At 40.8% G+C, this 20005-nt stretch overlaps 1 protein-coding gene across 4 annotated transcripts in view; it reads left to right on the top strand.

Annotated features, from left to right (window-relative positions):
* NCOA7 (nuclear receptor coactivator 7) overlaps positions 1-20005 on the top strand; it is a 150945-nt gene that overhangs the window by 13841 nt on the left and 117099 nt on the right. For 3 of the 4 annotated variants that reach the window (XM_087444053.1, XM_087444055.1, XM_087444054.1), the window contains exon 2: positions 8153-8266. The exons of the other annotated variant lie outside the window; for it this stretch is intronic. In XM_087444053.1, coding sequence (XP_087300179.1) covers positions 8217-8266 — 50 coding nt within the window. In that variant the 5' untranslated portion in view covers positions 8153-8216. The remainder of the gene's footprint in view (positions 1-8152; positions 8267-20005) is intronic. 4 annotated transcript variants of the gene reach the window in all.

The following is a 20005-nucleotide window of genomic DNA, read 5'->3' on the forward strand; positions in this document are numbered from 1 at the left end:
GATTCTTTATCTGAAAGTGATTGAGACTATTAACTCCGTCACACAGTCATAAAGACTAAAATAAACAGTGTGAGTAACAGCACTGAACAAAAAATTTGGTGCCTGGGGCTAATGTTCAATAAATGTTCAACCGTTGCTCGTTGCCGTCATCTTTATCTTCTCTGGGGCCACCTAGCTTCAGTTAGTTCACTATAGGATTTTTCTTTTTGGGGGCAAATTTGAATCCAGCTCTCCAGGTGCTGTTGAAGGTAGGTGTAATTTTCATGAACAGTTGAACAGCTGGGTTCATTGAACTCTCAGTGGATAGAATTTTCTGTTTCATGGGGCACTACACTCTATAGACACCTTTTGGGCACATTTAATCTCTATAACAGCCCTTTTACAGATAAGGAAACTGAGGGCTAGAGAAATTGAGTAACTTGCCCGAGGCTACATTCCTTGCAGATGCTCAGTCTGGATTCTAACCAGGCCTGGCCCGCTTTAAAGGTGCCGCACTGCCTTACTAACGTGGTCAGAGGGGTTAGTCGGGTGAAACACAGAGCATCTTGAAAACCGAGAACTTCTCAGGTGTCTAGAGTTATAAAATCTCAGCTTTGAAGGAATTCTTGAAATTAAAATTTTTTAATTAAAAATACTTTAATTAAACTTTAATTAAATTAAGTGAAGCTTATCCATAGAGCTTCACTTCCTCTATAACAGTGGTTCTCGGTGAGTGCAGTATCCCCCCACCAGGGTGCAATTTGGTTGGCATGGTTATTGGGGGACACTACTGGCATTTAGTTGGGGGGAAGCAGAGGTGCCACATGCTCTGCAATGAGTGGGATGGTCCTAGACAATGAAGAATTGTCCCTTATACTTGGGACTTTCGTATCTTCTGTAAGAATATATATGAATATTTATTGAGATATTTTAAAGAAAAGAAAGAGATTAGTCCTAAATTACCATGTGTAGAAATAGCTGTTTGGTTATTACTTGTGGCACTAGTTTTTGTTCTAATGTTCCATACACTCCCCACCCCCATACCCACCCTCTCCCCTCTGCCCTTTCGTTTTCCTGTACTTCTCGTATGTAGTGAAATACTTTCTGATCTCATTTCTCCTATAGCTCAACTTGTCCTATAGAAGTTGGTGTAAGCATTTGGGTATTCCCTTGTCTTCTAGTGAATTTGTGCGATGTTAAAAGTTACTTTTCTTTTGGCATTATATTGATTTTTAAAATCTGAGAATCTGCATATTGAAATGTCTGCTATCAGTTACTTTCCTTTTGGGCAATATATTGATTTCGTAAAATTAACTGTGTAAGTAGGTTATGTTGTCTATGAACTTCATTTCAACACTATAAAGGGCATATTATAAAATATTTATATATTTATTTAGATGAGGGGTGTTGATTTTGATAAGGTTGAGAACTGATGGTCTACAGCAATCCCATAAAGGTTGTTCAGTTTGTGCTCAATCAGTTTTGGAGATTTGGAAGCCACTCCATCTGGAGGCAGCTCTCTGCATCTCTCTATAAGACAGTTCTTCCTTATGTTGAGCCAAGACCCCTCTCCCTCCGTATCTAATGCCTGGTCCTCGGTATACCCCTGGAAGGTCTGTTGGTACAAGCCCAAGTTCTGTACCAGATAAGATCCTTGAGACATTTGAAAATAGCTATCATTTAGGGCCGGCCGCGTGGCTTAGCGGTTAAGTGCTGGCAGCCCGGGTTCGGATCCCAGGCTCGCACCAATGCACCGCTTCTCCAGCCATGCTGAGGCCGCGTCCCACATACGGCAACTAGAAGGATGTGTGACCAGCTATGACATACAACTATCTACTGGGGCTCTGGGGGAAAAAATAAATAAATAAATAAAATTATAGGAAAAAAAAAAAGAAAATAGCTATCATTTCATCCCAACTTTTTCCAGACTAAACTTGACCAGTTCCTTTGACTAATATTCTTAAAATTTAGTTTTATGTCACTTAACCATCCTGGTTGCTCCAATTTCCTTGTATTTCACCTATAGTGTGAGACCCAGAGCTAAATGCAGTCATCTTGTTATATTCTAATCCTCAAAAAGAGTGAGATAGAACATCTTAATCTCTTTTATTCTGGGGGCGGGGCAGTGGAATCACACCCCTGGGTATGTGGATCTTACTGTCACCTGAAACTGCAAATCTTACTCACTTGTACTAATGCTAAGCTCTACCTCTCTCATTCCCTAGCCCCTCGCCCATATGTATAACCCGAGATTCATGTGGGGTAAATACCACCTTTCTTCAGACAGCTGAGATCTGTCTGAATCCAAATGCTGTTATCCAGGATGTTATTTGTCCCTCCAAAAGTCTAATAAGGAGGCCCATATTTGCATTCAAGTCAGTGATAAATTTACTGATGAGGACAGGGCCTAAGAACAAATACTGCATTAAGCTCTTAACATCCTCCCTCCAGGTTGTGGATGGAGGTCAGCTCCCAACTCCCAGTTGAGGACTGTCGCTCAGCACATACCTCTTGGTACAGAGGTTCGGTGCTTTCCTTTATTCATCTAATCATAGAAGCGTCCACCCATGTCTAGCCCACATTTCTCCATCTTATCCATAAGTAGACCAAGAGAAACTTATCATATGCCTTTTAAGTACAGTTACACTGTGTTTACCTCATTTCCTTGATGCACTAGAAAAGTAACGATGTCCAAGAGGGAAATTTTGCTAAGCCATCATTCCCTGAACTTCCTGCCCTCCCCTGGCCCTACACTCCAGCCACACCAGCCCACTCAGGAGTCCCTGAGCATCACACATCCCTCCCGATGGCTTGCACATCCTCATTCTGCCTAAAAAGCCCAACCTCTTCTGCATTCACTGTCTGGGAAACCCCTGCTCTTCCTGCAAAGCCCAGCTCTGGCATCACCTGTGAAGTTTCCCTGACACTCCTTCCTTTCTTGGCAGAGTTAGGTGCTTCTCCCTTGTGCTCCGTGGTTCCTTGTACCCACCATCATCAGAGCACTCACCACTTGTCTTACCAGCTGATGGGTTTCGGTTGCCTGTTCCATCCGAGCTTCCCGGCTCCTGAAGGCTGTCTTCATCTTTGGATCTCCAGCAGAGTACTGGGTCCACGGCAATGCTTCAAAAAGGGATCTGCTTGTTAGTTGTCGTTCTGCTGAATGGTTGATTTTCTGTCAACATTCTGGATCTCAGAGTTCACTGCCTCCTCTTCCAAGTCCTTGCTAACCTGCCTTTAGTGATCATTTCTAAAGTTTTGCTGGGGATCTATGTGATGTTCCCCAGTGTGTAATTTGCACAATCTCTTTTCTAGCTTTTGTTGAAAATTAAAACGTATTTGCCTATTTGCAGGCTTCTGGCACTGTCTACATCTTCAACAGTTCCTGACTCTGCCAATCAGTTTTTAGAAATCTCATTTGCACATTTTCTTCTTAAAGAGAACTTATAAAATGATCTCTCCAGCCCGAGATGGGTCTTCATTTAGAGTATCTAGGAGCTTTGATGAAATCTCCTTATTCATCTTATGTAAGAGAATACTGAAACTCACATTTGTGTAATTCTTTTCAGGTCTAATTTCAGTTCCCTAGGCAAAGAATAGCGGAATGAGAGTTGAAGAGTTCTCCATTCATTTTGCCATCCATTGGTGTTGTTCCGTTTTCCCAAGTGCAGACCTGTCCTTCATCATTACCTTGATTCAGGCATAACTTTTTAGCTGTTTGTTGCTGTTAAGTTCTGTTTTCTGTGACACACGTGTCTTTATTTGAGGGCTTTATCTCCTGGAACATCCACGTTTGTGACATACTTTTGTATTTGTTTCTATGTCTTTCTTCCGAGGTTTCTTTTTAAAGAGAGTATTCAAATTTCCGACCTTGGTTAACACGGAAATTTAAATATTCTTCCTTTGTTGAGATGACATTGTGGCTTTGAGAAAGACTGAACACCTGTTGTATTTCTGTATAAGTGTAAGTATTTTGTAGGGGGAAGTGTCTTCATAGAAAGGTGCATTTTGGTGTGTTCCTTAAGTGGCCAAACTTAGTGTGACCAAGAGTCAAACACATTCTTGTTATTATTTCATTTGTATAATAGGAAACATGTTATTGGGAAAACAGTGGATAGACATCGTGGGTACGCTTGTGTTTTTCTAGTCCAGACTGGATATACTGAATGTCCAAGGAGCTGCAGTGTGTTAGATGTGAAGCCAAAAAGCCACCCTGGGCTGTGCGGGTCCATACTGATTTCGTGTAGTTAGGGAGTCTCCAATAGCTTTATGCTTAAATTCTTTCCACGTGGTGCCGTGATCTCAAACAGGGAGCACTTTGCTGGTAATACAGAAAATACTTTGTCTTCAACACAGCTCTTATGAGGTAAGAATTTTGTATGTGTCTTTTTTATTTGAATAAAGAACTGAATTTAGGTTTTAAATTGACTGTCCTGATTTAAGATCGCAAAAAGAAATATTGAGAATATTCAACTTGTGCTCCCTCATAAAATTCTTTTTGGTCTGTAATATGCCATAAATGCAGGAGACTCTTATAGTTTAGTGTTTGGATGAGTCTAGAGTTTATTGATGGAAAGAAAAGTCAACATTAAATGAAAGAAGGGCTTTTAAGGAGCCCATTATAACCACTTATAATGGAAAATGTAGTTCCCATTAGAGAGTGATTTAAGGAACTCTGGTTCTTCACTGAAGCATGATGCTGCTGTGTGGTGCTCTGTGCAAATCATTTTTATAGCATCCTTTGCTAATCTCTTTCTGGTTAATCTGTTGGTGTGTCTAGACCTGCAAGGACTGCATTTGTCTTGTTTAAGGAGTATAAAAATTCCCAGAAATTTAAAAGAAACCAGAGTTCAGTATATCTTTTATTTATCGAATAGACTATGGAAAAAAAAGCTTTGCCAGTTCTAAGCAGACACAGCAGCACCAGATGTCAGTGCTTGGATCGTTTAATCTTTTTCTCTCGTGCTTATTTTTGTCAATATTTTTCCACTAGAACTAAATATTAGCTTCTGGCTCAGCTTGCAATATAAAAGTTTTCCAATTAGATTGTTATGACTTCATTTTTAGTCACGAGTGGAAAGCTAATAAACAGAGATCATCACATATGGTGGCATGCAGGAGAGAAACTTTAAGATATACCACCTGGCCCAGGGCAGGGCAGAGAGCTGCGATTCTAATCCCTTCTGGAGTCTGAGTCTGGCTGGCTTGGGTCTATGTCCCCCGTCCCCAAGTTGGGGAGGAGCCTGTGGGTTCAGGCTACAGTGTGAGACTGGGCTTATGCGAATTGCATACTCAGCTACTGGGTTTTCTTTTTTTTCCTTTCTTTCATCACCCAAATTGCTTGAATGAGTACTGCCCTCACTCACTGAGGCATGGCTTTCACTCCCGCTGCTCCGCTGACGCGACCTGTTGGAGGTCCTCAATGACCCCTCCTCCAGTGGCTGGTACATTTGTCTTAACCGGCAGAGTCTATGCTGAGGCATTGGATGCTGTTGATTCCAGACGCTTTTTCTAGTTCATCTCCAAGTGCTTCCTGGCTCCAAAGGTTGTTGAGAGGCATTGAAGCGTGCCCCACACTGGATTCAAATCCCTGCTCCATGACAGCTGGTGCTGTTGAACTAGGGAAGTTAGCATCTCTCAGCTTCAGTTTAATGGAAATAAGGATACCTAACTCATAATGTGGTTGTAAGGATTAAAAGAGATACAAGTGCCTGTGGATAATATGTTGAAATAAATGACTTAACAGTAGGCAGCCATCATGGTTGGTTCCTTCATTACCTGGTAGCCACTCTGCCCTTCTTGCCTGAATGTGTCTTGCCCGTTTCATGTCCATACCTATGCTTAAGTGTTCCCACTTTCTCTAATGCCCTCTCTCTCTTCTTTACCTATTGAAATCCTCATTTCCCTGAAAGGTTTACTTTATCACCTCAATCAAAATGGAAGTTTGTGTGTTCTGGATTCTTAGTATTACTCATTGGACAGCTCCAAGTTACTACCCGACATTTGAGTTATTTGCACACATCTTATTTTCCCTACTGGATGGTAAACTGCTTGAGGGTGGAGCCCATGTCAGGCACATAGAGATAAACCAGTAAGATTGAGACTGTGTCCCGTTGTTTCCATACAGAGCCCTCTGCGTAGTTGTCATGCTTCCAGTGTGATCTCATCATTGTATCGTTTTTTTTTCTTTTCTTAACTGCAACCATATGCTGATAATTTATAAATCTTTTTCTCTAGCCCTCACTGCACTCCTCTGCTTTAGACATAATCAAACATCTGGTGAATGTCTCCAGCTGACTATCACACGGGTACCATAAAGGCAACGTGTCCAAAACCGATCTCTCATCTGTTTCTGCTCCCTTGTCTCCCACACAATCTGCCCCCTTCATGTGGATTGTATCATATCTGCTATCACAGTCTACTTTCCCTGAAACAAAAACTTGGAGGGCATTCTTCATTCCTTCTTTTCCCTTGTTGTCTACATTGAATGAGTTGCCAAGTCTCAACTCATCTGCCTTCTAAATATTTCTTGAATGCATCCCCCCTCTGTCTATGTCAAAGACTGCTGCCTAAGTGGGTCCTCCTCTCTCAACTAGTTTTACTATAATTTCTTTCTAGTGGATCTACTTCACCCTGCTCTTAAGCCTCTCAAGTCCATCCTGTACAATCTGTATATCACACTCCCTCATGTAAAACCCTTTGGTGGCTTCCTTTCATATGTCAGGGATGAGAAAATTGGTTTTATCTCCTGAGTCAGCTCTGATCAATTTGGTAATGGCTGCTATGAGTGCTCCTGTTGGGTTCAGCATGATCGCTTAGTGATGTCTGACGTGGGTGCAATATAGGGGGTGGGCAGCACCTAACACATATATAGGATTAAGTGCAAGCTCGTTAGCATGGCGTAAAAGGTCCTCTGTGACCCTAATCCTGCCCATGTCTTCATCCTCAGCTCCCACTGTTGCCCTTCTTCACATTTTACCCTGGAGCAGCAGGGAAATACTGTGTCTTCTTGCTTTTGTTCAAGGTGCTTCTCTGTACCCTTTAACTGAGAAACCTGTACTTATCCTTCAAATCTTGGTCTGTGTGGGGCATGCATGGAATGGGCTGCGTCAGGTTAAGTGTTCTTCCTCTAGGCTCTAATGGCACTTGTGCCTTCTCCATAGCAATTCGCATCCCATTGACCTGAAATCCTAAGTGTCTCCCTTACAAGACAGTAAATTCCAGTGGGGCATATATGATGTCTTATTTATATTTACTATCTGATACTTATCATAGTACCTTTCATGTAATATGTATTGTGAATTAAATAGTTTATTGAATTGAAATGAATTAGTAAATAACTTTGATTGATGAACTTTCTTTGCTTTTACTTCAATACCCCTGCGGGGTGGAAGGACAGATTTTAGGAAGTGTTAATGCTCTGCAGAAAATTTAGATTAGTGAATCAGACAGTAAGTAGACATTGGAAATTTCTGAGCCGGGGAATGGCATGATGAAAGTGGTATTTAAGGAAGATTGATCTGGAGACAACCTTTTGTTACAGGTTGAAACCGCTCCTAGGAAACATAGGTGAGGGTAGCTGGGGTGGGGGAGAGGGAGGGGCAGAGGCAAACATATGAAGCCATCTGAAGAACAGCTTCCTGAGCCTTTGTACTTTCATTTCCACATTTGCTCAAGTGGGATGTACTTGCTGGCATGTTTCTGAAAATAAAATAGAACACTGATGTTATTTTTATTTTTATAGAAAAACATTCTTGTAAAACACCTAACTGATCGATTTTTCATAATTATGACATTCGTTATTTGTTTACTTGAAAAGAGTGGTTATGAGTTCAAAAATTAAAAAAAAAAAATTAGCTTCTGCGTAGCTAGCCTAAAATCTTTCCAGGTCATTGGTTTTCATTTTAGCACATTTTGAAATAGTTGTTCAGTGAGGAAAATACTTCAGGTTATTTTTCCACCTGCTTTTTATTTTATAGTTTAATACCTCCATTCTATTTGTAGTTCCCCCCTCAACCATGGGCATTTGTATTTCATATACAACTCATGTGACTGTTTATTGGTTAACGTTTGTCTTCCATTTGCTGTGGGCCATGGAGCTCCACTCTGCTTTCTTCTTCATATTGGCCATGATAAACTTCTTAGTTTACAGTCACTTTGTTATTTTTTTTTACAGGGTTATGATTTATTGATTAAAAAGAAGGAGTTTCCCAAATACTTGGCACTTTTGATTGCATATTATGGATACCAAGGAAGAGAAGAAGGAACGGAAACAAAGTTATTTTGCTCGGTAAGCATCCACTTTGCAAAATTATATCAGTACTTTTAAAAAGTACTGTTTGAGGGGACTTTGTCCTCAGGCATTACTTGGCATTTTGTGTTTTGTGACTGTTCGTAATCAGAGCAGGTAGCCAGTTGAAGTTAAATATACTTTGTTTCATCCTTTTTGTCATTTCTATTAGAGGAATAACATTTGGTTTTTCTCTTTGTATGTCTGATAGTTCTTTCAGGCCAGTGCTGCTCAGGGAGTCTAGCTGTCCGTGTGCACTGAACTGCAGATTGCTCGGAATCCCACATTAGCAACCTACATTGAATTTTAAATCCTAAGTGCTTAGTTCCTGCTGCTGTGTAGCTTAACTGGTTGAGCTATAACTAAAAATCTAGACGTATTTAAAGCTTATTACCTTATGAGGAGTCTATTACTGAAAATTATTTTTATAGGTAGATAGAATGGGTGAAATTCTGTCATTGGAGTTCGTGTCATTTTTAAAGCTTGAACTCATCCAACATGTATACATTTGTTGATATCTGAATAGGAGTGATCTAGTATATGGTTGGTTACTATTTACAGATTTAAACATCTATATGGCAGCCACTCACTAGTCATAATAAAATGAACAATATGCTAAAACATTTATAAATCATTTGGATGCTGGAATGTTTTGAAACTCAGAGTGAGAACCTAGGCTTAAAATGATCATTATGGTTTTCTAAATTGAAATACTTCTTAAGAACTGAATTCATCCTCACCACATCCCCAGCCCCCGCAATCTATGATCGTTAAGGATGCATTTCCTGCTTTCCAAATGCAAGCCTTGGAAACTCAGAACCAAAGATTTTTTGATGTTTTTGTCAAGAAATTAAGTTAGGTTTTAGATTGTTAATGAAAAAAGGAAGGAAACGAACATTTAAGGAACTATGGGCCAACTACTTTACTTATTATTTTATTTGTCTTCACAATAAACCTATGACATAAGTTTTTCCACTGTTTTACCACTGAGGTAACTAAGACTCAGAAAGTAAGTATTTTGCCCATTTCATGCAGCGGAAGAGTCAGTATTCAAATATAGGGTTGTCGCCAAAGGGCCTGTTGATGTTAGTAATAGTAAACTATGAATAAGAGTTTTTGGACAGCAAGAGTTAAACTACTAATTTTAGTGAAATGTTTTTCACTATTAGGACTACAGAGAGTAACAGGATTGTTTGGGGCAGGAAGAAATCAGGCTACTGGATGAAACATTAGAAAGATAGGACAGGGCCGGCCCTGTGGCTTGGTGGTTAAGTGCGCGCGCTGCAATGCTGGTGGCCCGGGTTCGGATCCCGGGTGCGCATCGAGGCACCACTTCTCGAATCCCGGGTGCGCATCGAGGCACCACTTCTCCGTCCATCCTGAGGCCGAGTCCCACATACAGCAACTAGAAGGATGTGCAGCTATGACATACAACTATCTACTGGGGCTTTGGGGGGAAAAAATAAAATAAATAAAATCTTTAAAAAAAAAAAAAAAAAAAAAAAAAAGAAAGATAGGACAATTAGAATAAATAAGAACCATCCAGTGGTTTTTAAAAACGTTTTATTTTGAGTTAACTGTAGATTTACATGTAGTTCTAAGAAATAATCCAGAGAGATATCCTATACCCTTTATCCAGTTTCCCACAATGGTAACCCCTTACATAACTATCCTACCATATCACAACTAGGAAATTGACATAGATAACACTCCACTGACCTGATTCAGATTTCATCAGGTTTACAAGCACTCATTTGTGTTTCTGTGTGTATTTGTGGGTATTTAGTTCTGTGCAGTTTTATCACATGTTTAGGTTTGTGTGGCCACCATCACAATCAAGATACAGAACAATTCCATCGCAAAGATCCCATGTGCTACCCTTTTGTAACCATATTCACCTTCTTCCCTCTACCTGCCACTCCTGACAACCACTAATCTGGTCTCAGTCTGTGTAATTCGGCATTTCAAAAATGTCATATAAATGGAATCATAGAGCGTGTAACCTTTTGAGATTAGATTTTTTCACTTAGTGCAATTCCTTTGGTGTTTTAGTCCATTTGGACTGCTGTAACAAAATGCCGCAGACTGAGTGGCTTATAAACAACAGAAATTTATTTCTCACAGTCTGGAGGCTGGAAGTCTGAGATCAGAGTACCGGCATGGTCAGATTCTGTGTCTGGTGAGAGCTGCTCCCTGGTTCAGATAAGGCCGTCTTCTTGCTGTAACCTCACATGGCAAAAGGGGCAAGGAGCTTTCTCAGGCCTCTTGTATAAGGGCACTAATCCCATTCATGAGGCTCCACCCTCATGACCTAAGCACCTCCCAAAGGCCTCACCTCCTAACACCATCATATTGGGCATTAGGGTTCAACATATGAGTTTTGGCGCAACACAAACATTCACACCATAGCACTTGAGATCTGCCCAAGATGTTGCATGTATCAATGGTTTATTCCTTTTCACTGCTGAGTAGTTTTCCATGGTATAAATGTATCACAGTTCGTTAACCATTCACCTATTGAAGGACATTTGAGTTGTTTCCAGTTTGAGACTGTTAACAAATAAAGCTGTTAGTATCATTTGTATACAAGTTTTTGTATGAATGTAAGTCTTAATGTCTCTGGGATAAATGCCCAAGAGTGGAATTGCTGAGTCAAATGATGAGTGCATGGTTAATTTTGTAAGAAACTCCGGTGCTCATTTCCAGAGTGGCTGTACCGTTTTACATTCCTTCCCATCTGCAATGTATAAATGACCCAGTTTCTCCACATCCTCGGCAGCATTTGGTATTGTTGCTCTTTATTTTCAGCCATTCTGTTAGGTACCCAGTGATATCTCATTGTGGTTTAATTTGCATTTTTTTAATGACTAAAGAAGTTGAACATCTTTTTGTGTGCGCATTAGCCATCTGTCTTCCTCAGTGCAGTATCTTTTTCCTGTGTTCTAATTGGATTGTTTGTTTTTACTGTTGAGGTTTGAAAGTTCTTTATACATTCTAGATACTAGTCCTTTGATATGTAGTTTGTAAATATTCTGTCCCAGTCTGTAGCTTTTCTTTTCATCCTCTTAATAGTGTCTTTTGCAGAGCACAAGTTTTTAATTTTGATGCTATTCAATTTATTAGTTTTTCCTTTTATGGATTGTACTTCTGGTGTCAAGTCTAACAACTCTTTGCCTAGCCCTAGGTCCTGAAGATTTTCTTTAGTTTTTTTTTTTTCTAAAATTTTTATAGTATCATGTTTTACATTTAAGTCGGTGATTCATCTTGAATTAACTTTTATGTAAGAGGTGAGTTTAGTCAGGGTGCTTTTTTTTTTTTTTTTTAGCCTATGGATGCCCCCCTATAGAGTGATTTCAAAAGCTATAATAGTGCCTTCTCAGTCTGACCCCAAACTGTTTCCAATGGTAAGGGTGACTGTTGGTTCACGAACAACCTGCTCAAAGTTAACCACTTCTTGTTCCTAAGACGTAGAGTGATGGGAGCCCTTAAACTGAGAATGCAAGATGAAACTCTCCTGGAAGAACAACGTAGCTTTTTCAACTCAGAAATGTAAAATTTGTTGTCATGCTTGCTTTGACCTCTTGTGAAAAGTATTCTAACAATGAAAAGAAAAACATATCTGAAAATGAAGTGTGACCTCAGGAGCATAAGGATAGTAAGACAAGGACAAAAATCAGTGGTGCTGTTAAAACAGTGAGGAAACATAATTAGTTACTAGGAAATGAGAGAGAGACATTGGTGGGGATAGAGAGAGAGAGAGAGAGAGAAAAAACAGACAAACCCATAGTTTAGCTATTCTAATGAAATGGCAGCCAAAATGGTCAAGCTATTAAAAGCAAAAAGCGAACCAAAAAACCCTTCATTATCAGAAAAGAGGCAACCAAAGTTATAAATCTTTTCAAATGCCTTCTGACTGAACTGTGGCATTCCATAAAGTGGAATTACCAATAGGACCTACTTGAAAGCCAGTTTCTAACAGCATTGTTAGGCCAGTTTCTCGGGGGATCAGTGTGCATAAGGGCATTCCAAGCAAGATCTCCAGAGAAGAGTGTCAAGTCAGGCCAAGGGTAAGGCCCAATTGATGTAGTCATACCACTGAACACAAATCTCTTTGAGTGTGCAAAGGAGATCAAAAGGGAGAGTTGTCCTGATTTCTGCCTGCTACCACAATGTGTATCTGAAACCCTAAAAATTGGTTTTAAAACCCTGCCCCCCCATCCCTTTTCCATTCTGAGTAGTTAAATAGCCTCTGTTAAATAGCACTGTTTTACCATGTGGTTTCATAAACATTGCGTGATTGTGTTTGGTAAATAATCCTTTATCTACCTCTTTTGTTGATGTTTCACTCCCTCTCCCTCTCTCCCCCTCTCCCCCTCTCCCCCTCTCCCTCTCCCTCTCCCCTCTCCCCCTCTTCCTCTCCACCTCCCCCTCCCCCTCCCCCTCTCCCCTCTCCCCCTCTCTCCCTCCCCCTCTCCCCCTCTCTTCCTCTCTCCCTCTCTCCCTCCCTCCCTCCCCATCCCCCAGAATTTAACATCAAAGCAAAGTTAAGTTTAAAATACTCTATTTTAATACTTTTGGATTAAAATTAGCAATTTGAGGATCACCCAATACTTCCTTTCTCATAATTTATCTTGAAACATGCCTGTGAAACTCCAAATGGAAGGGTGAATTAGCATCACTACAGGATAGATTTATTCTGGATAAGCCCTAAGGAGTTTTCAGGATCTCCTGGTCCTGGCCCACCTGGTTTTCAGGATCTTCAGAATTGTTATGTACCAGTCGTTTATTCTAGATCAAATAATTCATGGAGACCTTTTCCTGTGTTTTTGCAAAGAATTTGTTTGTACAAAATTAGTATATTATATACACGTGTATTAATTCCTTGATGCTTGACAGGTCTTGAAACCAAATGAAAAACTGAATTATTAAAGCAAATTCTACTCCCTGTACTATCCTCTGGAGTGATCGTTATTCATTATGGCCCTTGCACCCTCCTCCTTCCCCTGTAGTTAGAAGGCCGGTATTTTCTTAAGTCGGGCCACGCAAGGCTCTCTTCTTCCACTCCCATTTTGACGTTATTTTGCTTTTGTAGAATTTGGACCCATTTAGTGATTTTTGTGTAAATGCCTTTATGCTCTTTGTATGTTTGTTTGAAAATTCTTTAAAAACCTATTTTTCAGGATCAAGGGTTAATTTAGAATATCAAAAAAACATTTTTAGTTAACCCAAAGTGGTGTTTTGTAGGAGCTTTACTCTTCCCCTCTGATAAGAGGGCCTGTGAGTAGACATGAGGGGTAGAGACTCATCAGTAGACTGTGTGTGGTTCAGGTAGGTCCCTCTTCCCTAGACTTGCTGGCCCCCTCCCCCTCTTTCCTGGTTATCAGGAAAGCAGAACTGCCACTGCCCCCTGGTCTCTTCTCTTACCCACCCCCTTCAAGGCCAGTAGCACACAGCAGGGAGGGGGATGATGTTCTTCTTTCTGTCTCAACCCCTCCCCCACCAGGAATGCGGAGTGTACAGTACATCTTAGCTCCCATCCCCACTCCTTCTGTCGCTGGCCTCTGCCCTGGCAGTTCTTCAGCCTTGAACCTCTGACCCATCAGCAGAACACCTAGGGTTTGAAAATCACTCCAGTGTATAGCCTTGGCCAAGTTCCCTAAACTCCTTCACCCTGCATTTCTTCAGTTGTTAAATGTGGCTAATAATAACCCACTAACAAGAGGGCTTCAAAAAAGGAAGCATCCCAGCCCGAACCAGGGAGAAGAAGCCCTAATGGGACACAGCAAGGAGGACTAGAGCTGAACCAGATCGGTCCCCTGTCCACACTGATTGAGGTTTGACCCCTTCTTCAGGGATGAGGATCTGGAGATGATATTTGACCCACTGGATAGCCTTTTTATTAAGTACACGTAGTAAACTGTGTAGCTCTCTCGTTCAAACAAAACTAAACCAAGATGGCTGTGAAGAGTGAGGTGACACTTACAGAATGTCTGGCACAGTGAGTACTCAGTCATTCCTTTAAAAACGAATCCTTCCTGATCTTAGCGTCTGTGCCTCCCTGCACCTTCATCTTCACCCAAAAGAATCCTCATCTCGACACTCCAGTCCCATCCCGTGAGCTGCTCCTGTTGTTCAGATCAGGGAGGCGGGAGCAGTTACAACAATCCAAAGCGGAATCATAGTTTCCCAAAGGTACATTGTTATGCATACAGCTAGGTTCTGGGATATAATGAAGTGGAATCATGTAGTCCAAAGGGCTTTGAGAAATCTGAGGCACCCTTTTAGTTAACTGTTGGGTCCTAAGCTCATGAGGGGAAATTGTCAATCATGTGTTGGCCCCATGCCAGGGCTCTTCATATCTATTAACTGCTAATCAGAGCCTCACCACTGGTGTTCCTTTACATAATCTCATGTCTCCGGTAGGTGTGCCAGAGACACTGACCCCTCAGCCCTCGGGGTGGCCAGACACCCAGGCTGCTCACCGTTAGCCATGGACAGCATCCTATCCAGGGTGCAGTAGAAGTATTAACCTCTTCTGTCCTGCTTTGATGTGAAAAAGGTTGGAAGAACTGGTTCAAATTATCTTCATACCAAGCCTCTGATATATACAAATTTTCATCCCCAGATATGGTTTGACTGCTGTGGAAATTTAGACTCAAAGGGGTTGAATAACTTCACTGAGATTGTATGGCAGGTGGGTGAGGTGGGATCTGAGCCCAAGGATGTCCTCCCCCAGAGCTTACGCTCTGCGAGGCTGCCCAGGGCCACGGTGCAACTTAGTGGCAGAAGGAGGCCTATTGAACACAGGTTACCTGACTGCTGCTACTCGCAGTGTGGGTTGAATAGATTTCTGTGGGCAGTCCTAGCAGCTTACCACTAATTTACACCATTGTAAATTAATTTGCAGAAATACATCCTGGATTCTAAAGATCTAATTTATAAGTGACCTTTTCCAAAACATCTTGTTTACAACTTGAAGACATGCCATACTGTGTGTTTTGTCAACTTTACCCATCCATAATATCGTTATGTCAGAGTATTAACCAACCAAGGCGGTATGAAACATGCAGTCTGTATACCCCACCTGTGCAGTCAGGGTTTTGCATTACACTGATCCCCTTTACTCACTAGGATTGCATCTTGTCTAAAAAGAGTGGTTGCCTATAATAGAAATGAATGCAGAAAGACATTTGGAGGGAAAGCCTCAGCTTGCCCTCTTGGTCAAGTACAGAGTCTAAGATCCAGGGGGAAGTGTCACCTGGATAGGTCTGGCTGGTTGATCTGCAGCACTGCTGAGGACACAGAGAGTGTTCCCTGGCTCCAGCCCCACAGAGGCCGTCTTTGAACCCTAGGAAAGAGCTGGCTCTTTCTGGTAGGCCTGTGCTAAGAATGAGTATACCACATGGGTGGAGTGGTGTGGTGTGAACCCTTGCCCTTCCTTTAATTAACAGTCTGAGGATTGTTTTTTCCTGCTGGCCAAGAGCTATTAGAGAAGAACCTTAGTATTCCAAAATTTGAGGAGAAACTTGATTATTACCAGTTGTTGGATTCGGATATTCAGTCATATTACAGGTTTTAATTGAATTGATACACGAAAAGCAAATAGAACTGTTTTAAGTGCTTGGTGATTAACTCTATACCTTCTTAATGTTTGGTTAATATTTTGTTCTCTCAGTTCCACTCTGCCTACTGATTCTTTTTTTTTTTATAATTTTCTTTATTTTTCCCCCAAAGCCCCAGTAGATAGTTGTATGTCATAGCTGCACATCCTTCTAGTTGCTGTATGCGGGACGCGGCCTCAGCATGGCCGGAGAAGCGGTGCGTCAGTGCGCGCCTGGGATCTGAACCCGGGCCGCCAGCAGCGGAGTGCCAGCACTTAACTGCTAAGCCACGGGGCTGGCCCAATCTGCCTACTGATTCTAATAAAAGTTAATAGTAGCGTTTGTTAGTACTTTCCAGAGTGCTCTCACATGCGTGCTGTCACTTTGTCCTCACCATGATCCTGAGAGATAGAAGTGCAGATATGACTCCATAGTTCAGGAGGGTAAATGACTTGACTCAGATCACTTAGCCTTTAAATGGAGGGTCTGAGCCCTGAGTCCCAGACTGCTTTGTCTGTATCTGATTATTTTTCTTCATTCCATGTTGTCTCAGTTTAAATTGCATTAAATATTAATTTTTACTTGTCTGAGAAGGGGATTAGAGCATGCTGTTAGCATCATAATGTGATAAGTAGGAAAATTGCTTATGGGTTTGGAAGTAGAATGTTTTAGTTGACTTTACTGGAAACCATATTTGATTTCAGTTTCTAAGAACCATCCTAGAGGACTGTGGTTGTTAAAGTGGTGATCCACAGCACTGCCCAAGGATACTCGCGTATGTGACCTTCATAGCTCTTATTTGTTTGTTGATGTGTTGACAGTCAATCTCCCCCTACGTGGGCTCTCTGGAGGGTGGGGACTGTGCAATAGTTCAGTGCTCTTTCCATGTGCCTTGGTAAATAGTGGTTGGCATTTAACAAATGTTAGGTACTTTTTGACCAACTGACAGACTGAAAATATTTAAAACAGCTTCTTGCATGTAGGATATTAATGACTTGTGAGTCTTAATTTTTATCATTACAAATTTTTCAGTATTCAGCAACTTTATTAATCTTAAAAAAGATGAAGACTTTTAAAATCATTTCCTATGAAAAAGTTGCTTGTGCCTTATTTGAAAATCTTATTCATTACTAATTAAACTCTTAAATGAGCTGTAATATTGTTTAAGGCTTATGTTTCCTATTTTCTTGATTGAGTTCAGATCAGGCAGCTCTTAAGGGAATATTTACATATTGCTTGTCATTCATTAATGGGAAAAACATCCCTGGTCAAGTTTGATCTGCTAATGTTTTCAGGAAATCATTAACTTTTTTCCACAGATTAAAAAAAAGGCTTATAAACATTTAGACATTAATAGTTAGACTCATGCTTTCTGCTTCATTTTTAAGGAACAGACAGAATTACTTGATTTGATTCCATGTAGAATACTGCCTTTCACTCACTAGGTTACAACCCACTGGGGCATCCTGAAATCAATTTGGTGGTTAGGAACCAGCACTTTTTTTGATGGAATGGAACAGAATAGATTACTGTGGACTAAGCTAGACTGAATAGAAAATATGAGAGTGTGTTGTATGTAGTCAGAATAAATAATATTTTGTGAAGTTTTTGTTTTAAATATTTAGAAGTCTATATATATTGAATCACAATTTAAAATTATTTTTATTGTGGGCCATGATCAAAAAATGACTCATTGATTTAGAGGAGTCTTTGGTGGTTAGAATATGGGAGTGAGGTTATTTTTTCCTCATTGAAAAACAAATTTCTTTGAAAATTGTTGCTCTAACACACATGAACCAATTGTTCAGAGACAGCTGTACATAAAGTACCTTTTATATAAATATACTTTTCCACAGTGCAGTGTAATGGGTCCCTATAAAACTAATTTCCAGGATCGACGACAAGCATGTCTCCATTTAACCTGAAATCCCAGGCTTACCTGGACTGTCCCAGATCTGGAGAGACCCAGTGAAGCTGTAACCTAACAAAACCACCACATGGAACTGTGGTGGCCACAAAGCTTTGGCAACTCTTGTATGTGGGCCTCCTGCAGGTTTCCTCTCTATAGAACTACTTGCTAGCCCTGGGGCCTTGAGTCTAGTTTATTTGCTCCAAAATGAGAATAATAATAGTACCTATTTTATAAGATTGTTGAGACGATTGACTAAATTAAAATATCTGAAGTCCTTAAAATAAGCACTCATGAAAGATAAGCACTAATGAATTTTAATATAAAAGCATGCTGCCTAAATGAGGAATACAGGAATAAGCGAGAAAGAGTAAGAACAGATACAGAGGCACAAATTCCGTGTAAATTTTCAGGGAGTTCGTATATCCCTTGAAACTTGCCCATAAATGTGGTGTAGTCACAGCCTTGAATGAAAGACCCAAGACTCCAGATTCCAAGACACAGAAAAGACTGAAGCCCATGAAAAGTGAGAGATTTAAGCTGCCCCCTCCTTTTTTAATGTTGTTGCCCACAGGTGAGGAGGACTTCAGCTGAACTGACTTCTGAATTTGGACTTTTAAACTTGGCCCTTTCAGCTGGAGGTACTCGTGTCACATGCATTTGAAACCTGTCATTGTTGCTGGTACAACAGTTCTTCAGCAAGAGAAAATTGAGTTCTGAACCCCAGAATGTTTTGTGCTAACAGCTCTGACGCTTCATGGCTCGTGCTTGTAGTCCAGCTATTGGTGATTTTAGTAGAAATTTTCCTTTCTTTTCCCCCAAAACTCATGTCTGAAAATTCCAACCATCTTCACCCCCTCTACCCTCCTAAGTCAGATGCTAATTGTGTTTCCTCCCACGCATCTTCCCAGATTAGTCTTCTGGAGGCACAGTTCAGATATGACACTTCTGCATTCCAGATTCTTCTCTCAAATTCGAGGTTCTGCACAATATGGCTCATTCCTACCTCTGTCTTGATCTCCTGCTTTGCTTTTCTGTACATGTCTTGCACTTTGCCACCTCAGAACTTTGCTTTCATTATACAAAGAACTGCTCTTGGCTGTCCTCTCCTTATATATAGTGATGGCAAACCCATCTTTAATTGAGACACTGTCTCCTTGAGACCTTTCCTATTTCATTTAATCCTTCAGCCTTCACTCCCCACCCCCCACCACACACACACACAGACACACACGCACAACTTTGCCACTGGGCTCAGAGGGCATTGCTAGGCTTCCTTATGCCTTCTCTTGGGGCCCTTAGGACAGTTGGTCTTTGGATACACCCAGTAACACTCTCATCTTCTCTGCCTTATTTCTCTGTGGTTATTTATTGTTAGTTCTTTTTCATTTTTATATTCCTCACAAGGTCTGGCTTCCTGCCCTGCACCTAACAGTCGTTCACCATGAATGATGGCTAACATTTGGTGAACATTTACTATGTAACAGACTGATTTGCGTACTTATGTAATCTAATTATTACCCCATGAAGTAGGTCCTGTTATCATCCTAATTACAATAAAGACGCTAAGCCTTATTATAGATGTTATGTGACTTGCCCAAGGTTCTCAGAGCTCATGCTTTTCATCATTATGCCGTATTCTTCATTAAACTATGTTGAATTGAATTTTATGGAACCTTATTAGTTATCCATACAAGGATAAGTGGGACTCACTGATCTAAATGATTAAATTTGTTTAAGTACTAAACTGATATTTTCTGATTTTGGTGCAAAGGTATTCTTAGGAACTTTGGAGCAAGCTAGGGAATCTCTGCTCTTTCAAGGAAACTTTGAAAGTCCCTACATACCAAAGAAATATCAGCTGTCTCCTGACCTTCCTCTGTATTTTTGGAATGTGGCAAGAATTCCCCTATTACGGTATTTCCTCTCTAGATTCAGAGCTGGAGGTCCTAACAGCTGAAGGTCACCTAGCTTGGGCACTTCTGTTGTAAAGGCGATGACCCAATGCCTGAGCCATGGAGCATGGGCTCATGCATTTTTACTTCCAGTTTCCTTCACTTACCATTCAAACAAAGTTTGCATAAACAAAATGGTTAACTTTCCATTTTTTTTCTGCACTCATTTTGTGGTATAGTCTACCAGTGAACATGTAGCAGGCCTGCCCACTTGTTTTAGCTTTTTGCTTCTCCAACATAAATGAAAATGGTAGTGGAAAGGATTGCAGGCCAG

This window comes from Ceratotherium simum, chromosome 19 (assembly GCF_057802395.1).
Source record: "Ceratotherium simum simum isolate JZ-2026a chromosome 19, ASM5780239v1, whole genome shotgun sequence".
Lineage (NCBI taxonomy): Eukaryota > Metazoa > Chordata > Mammalia > Perissodactyla > Rhinocerotidae > Ceratotherium > Ceratotherium simum.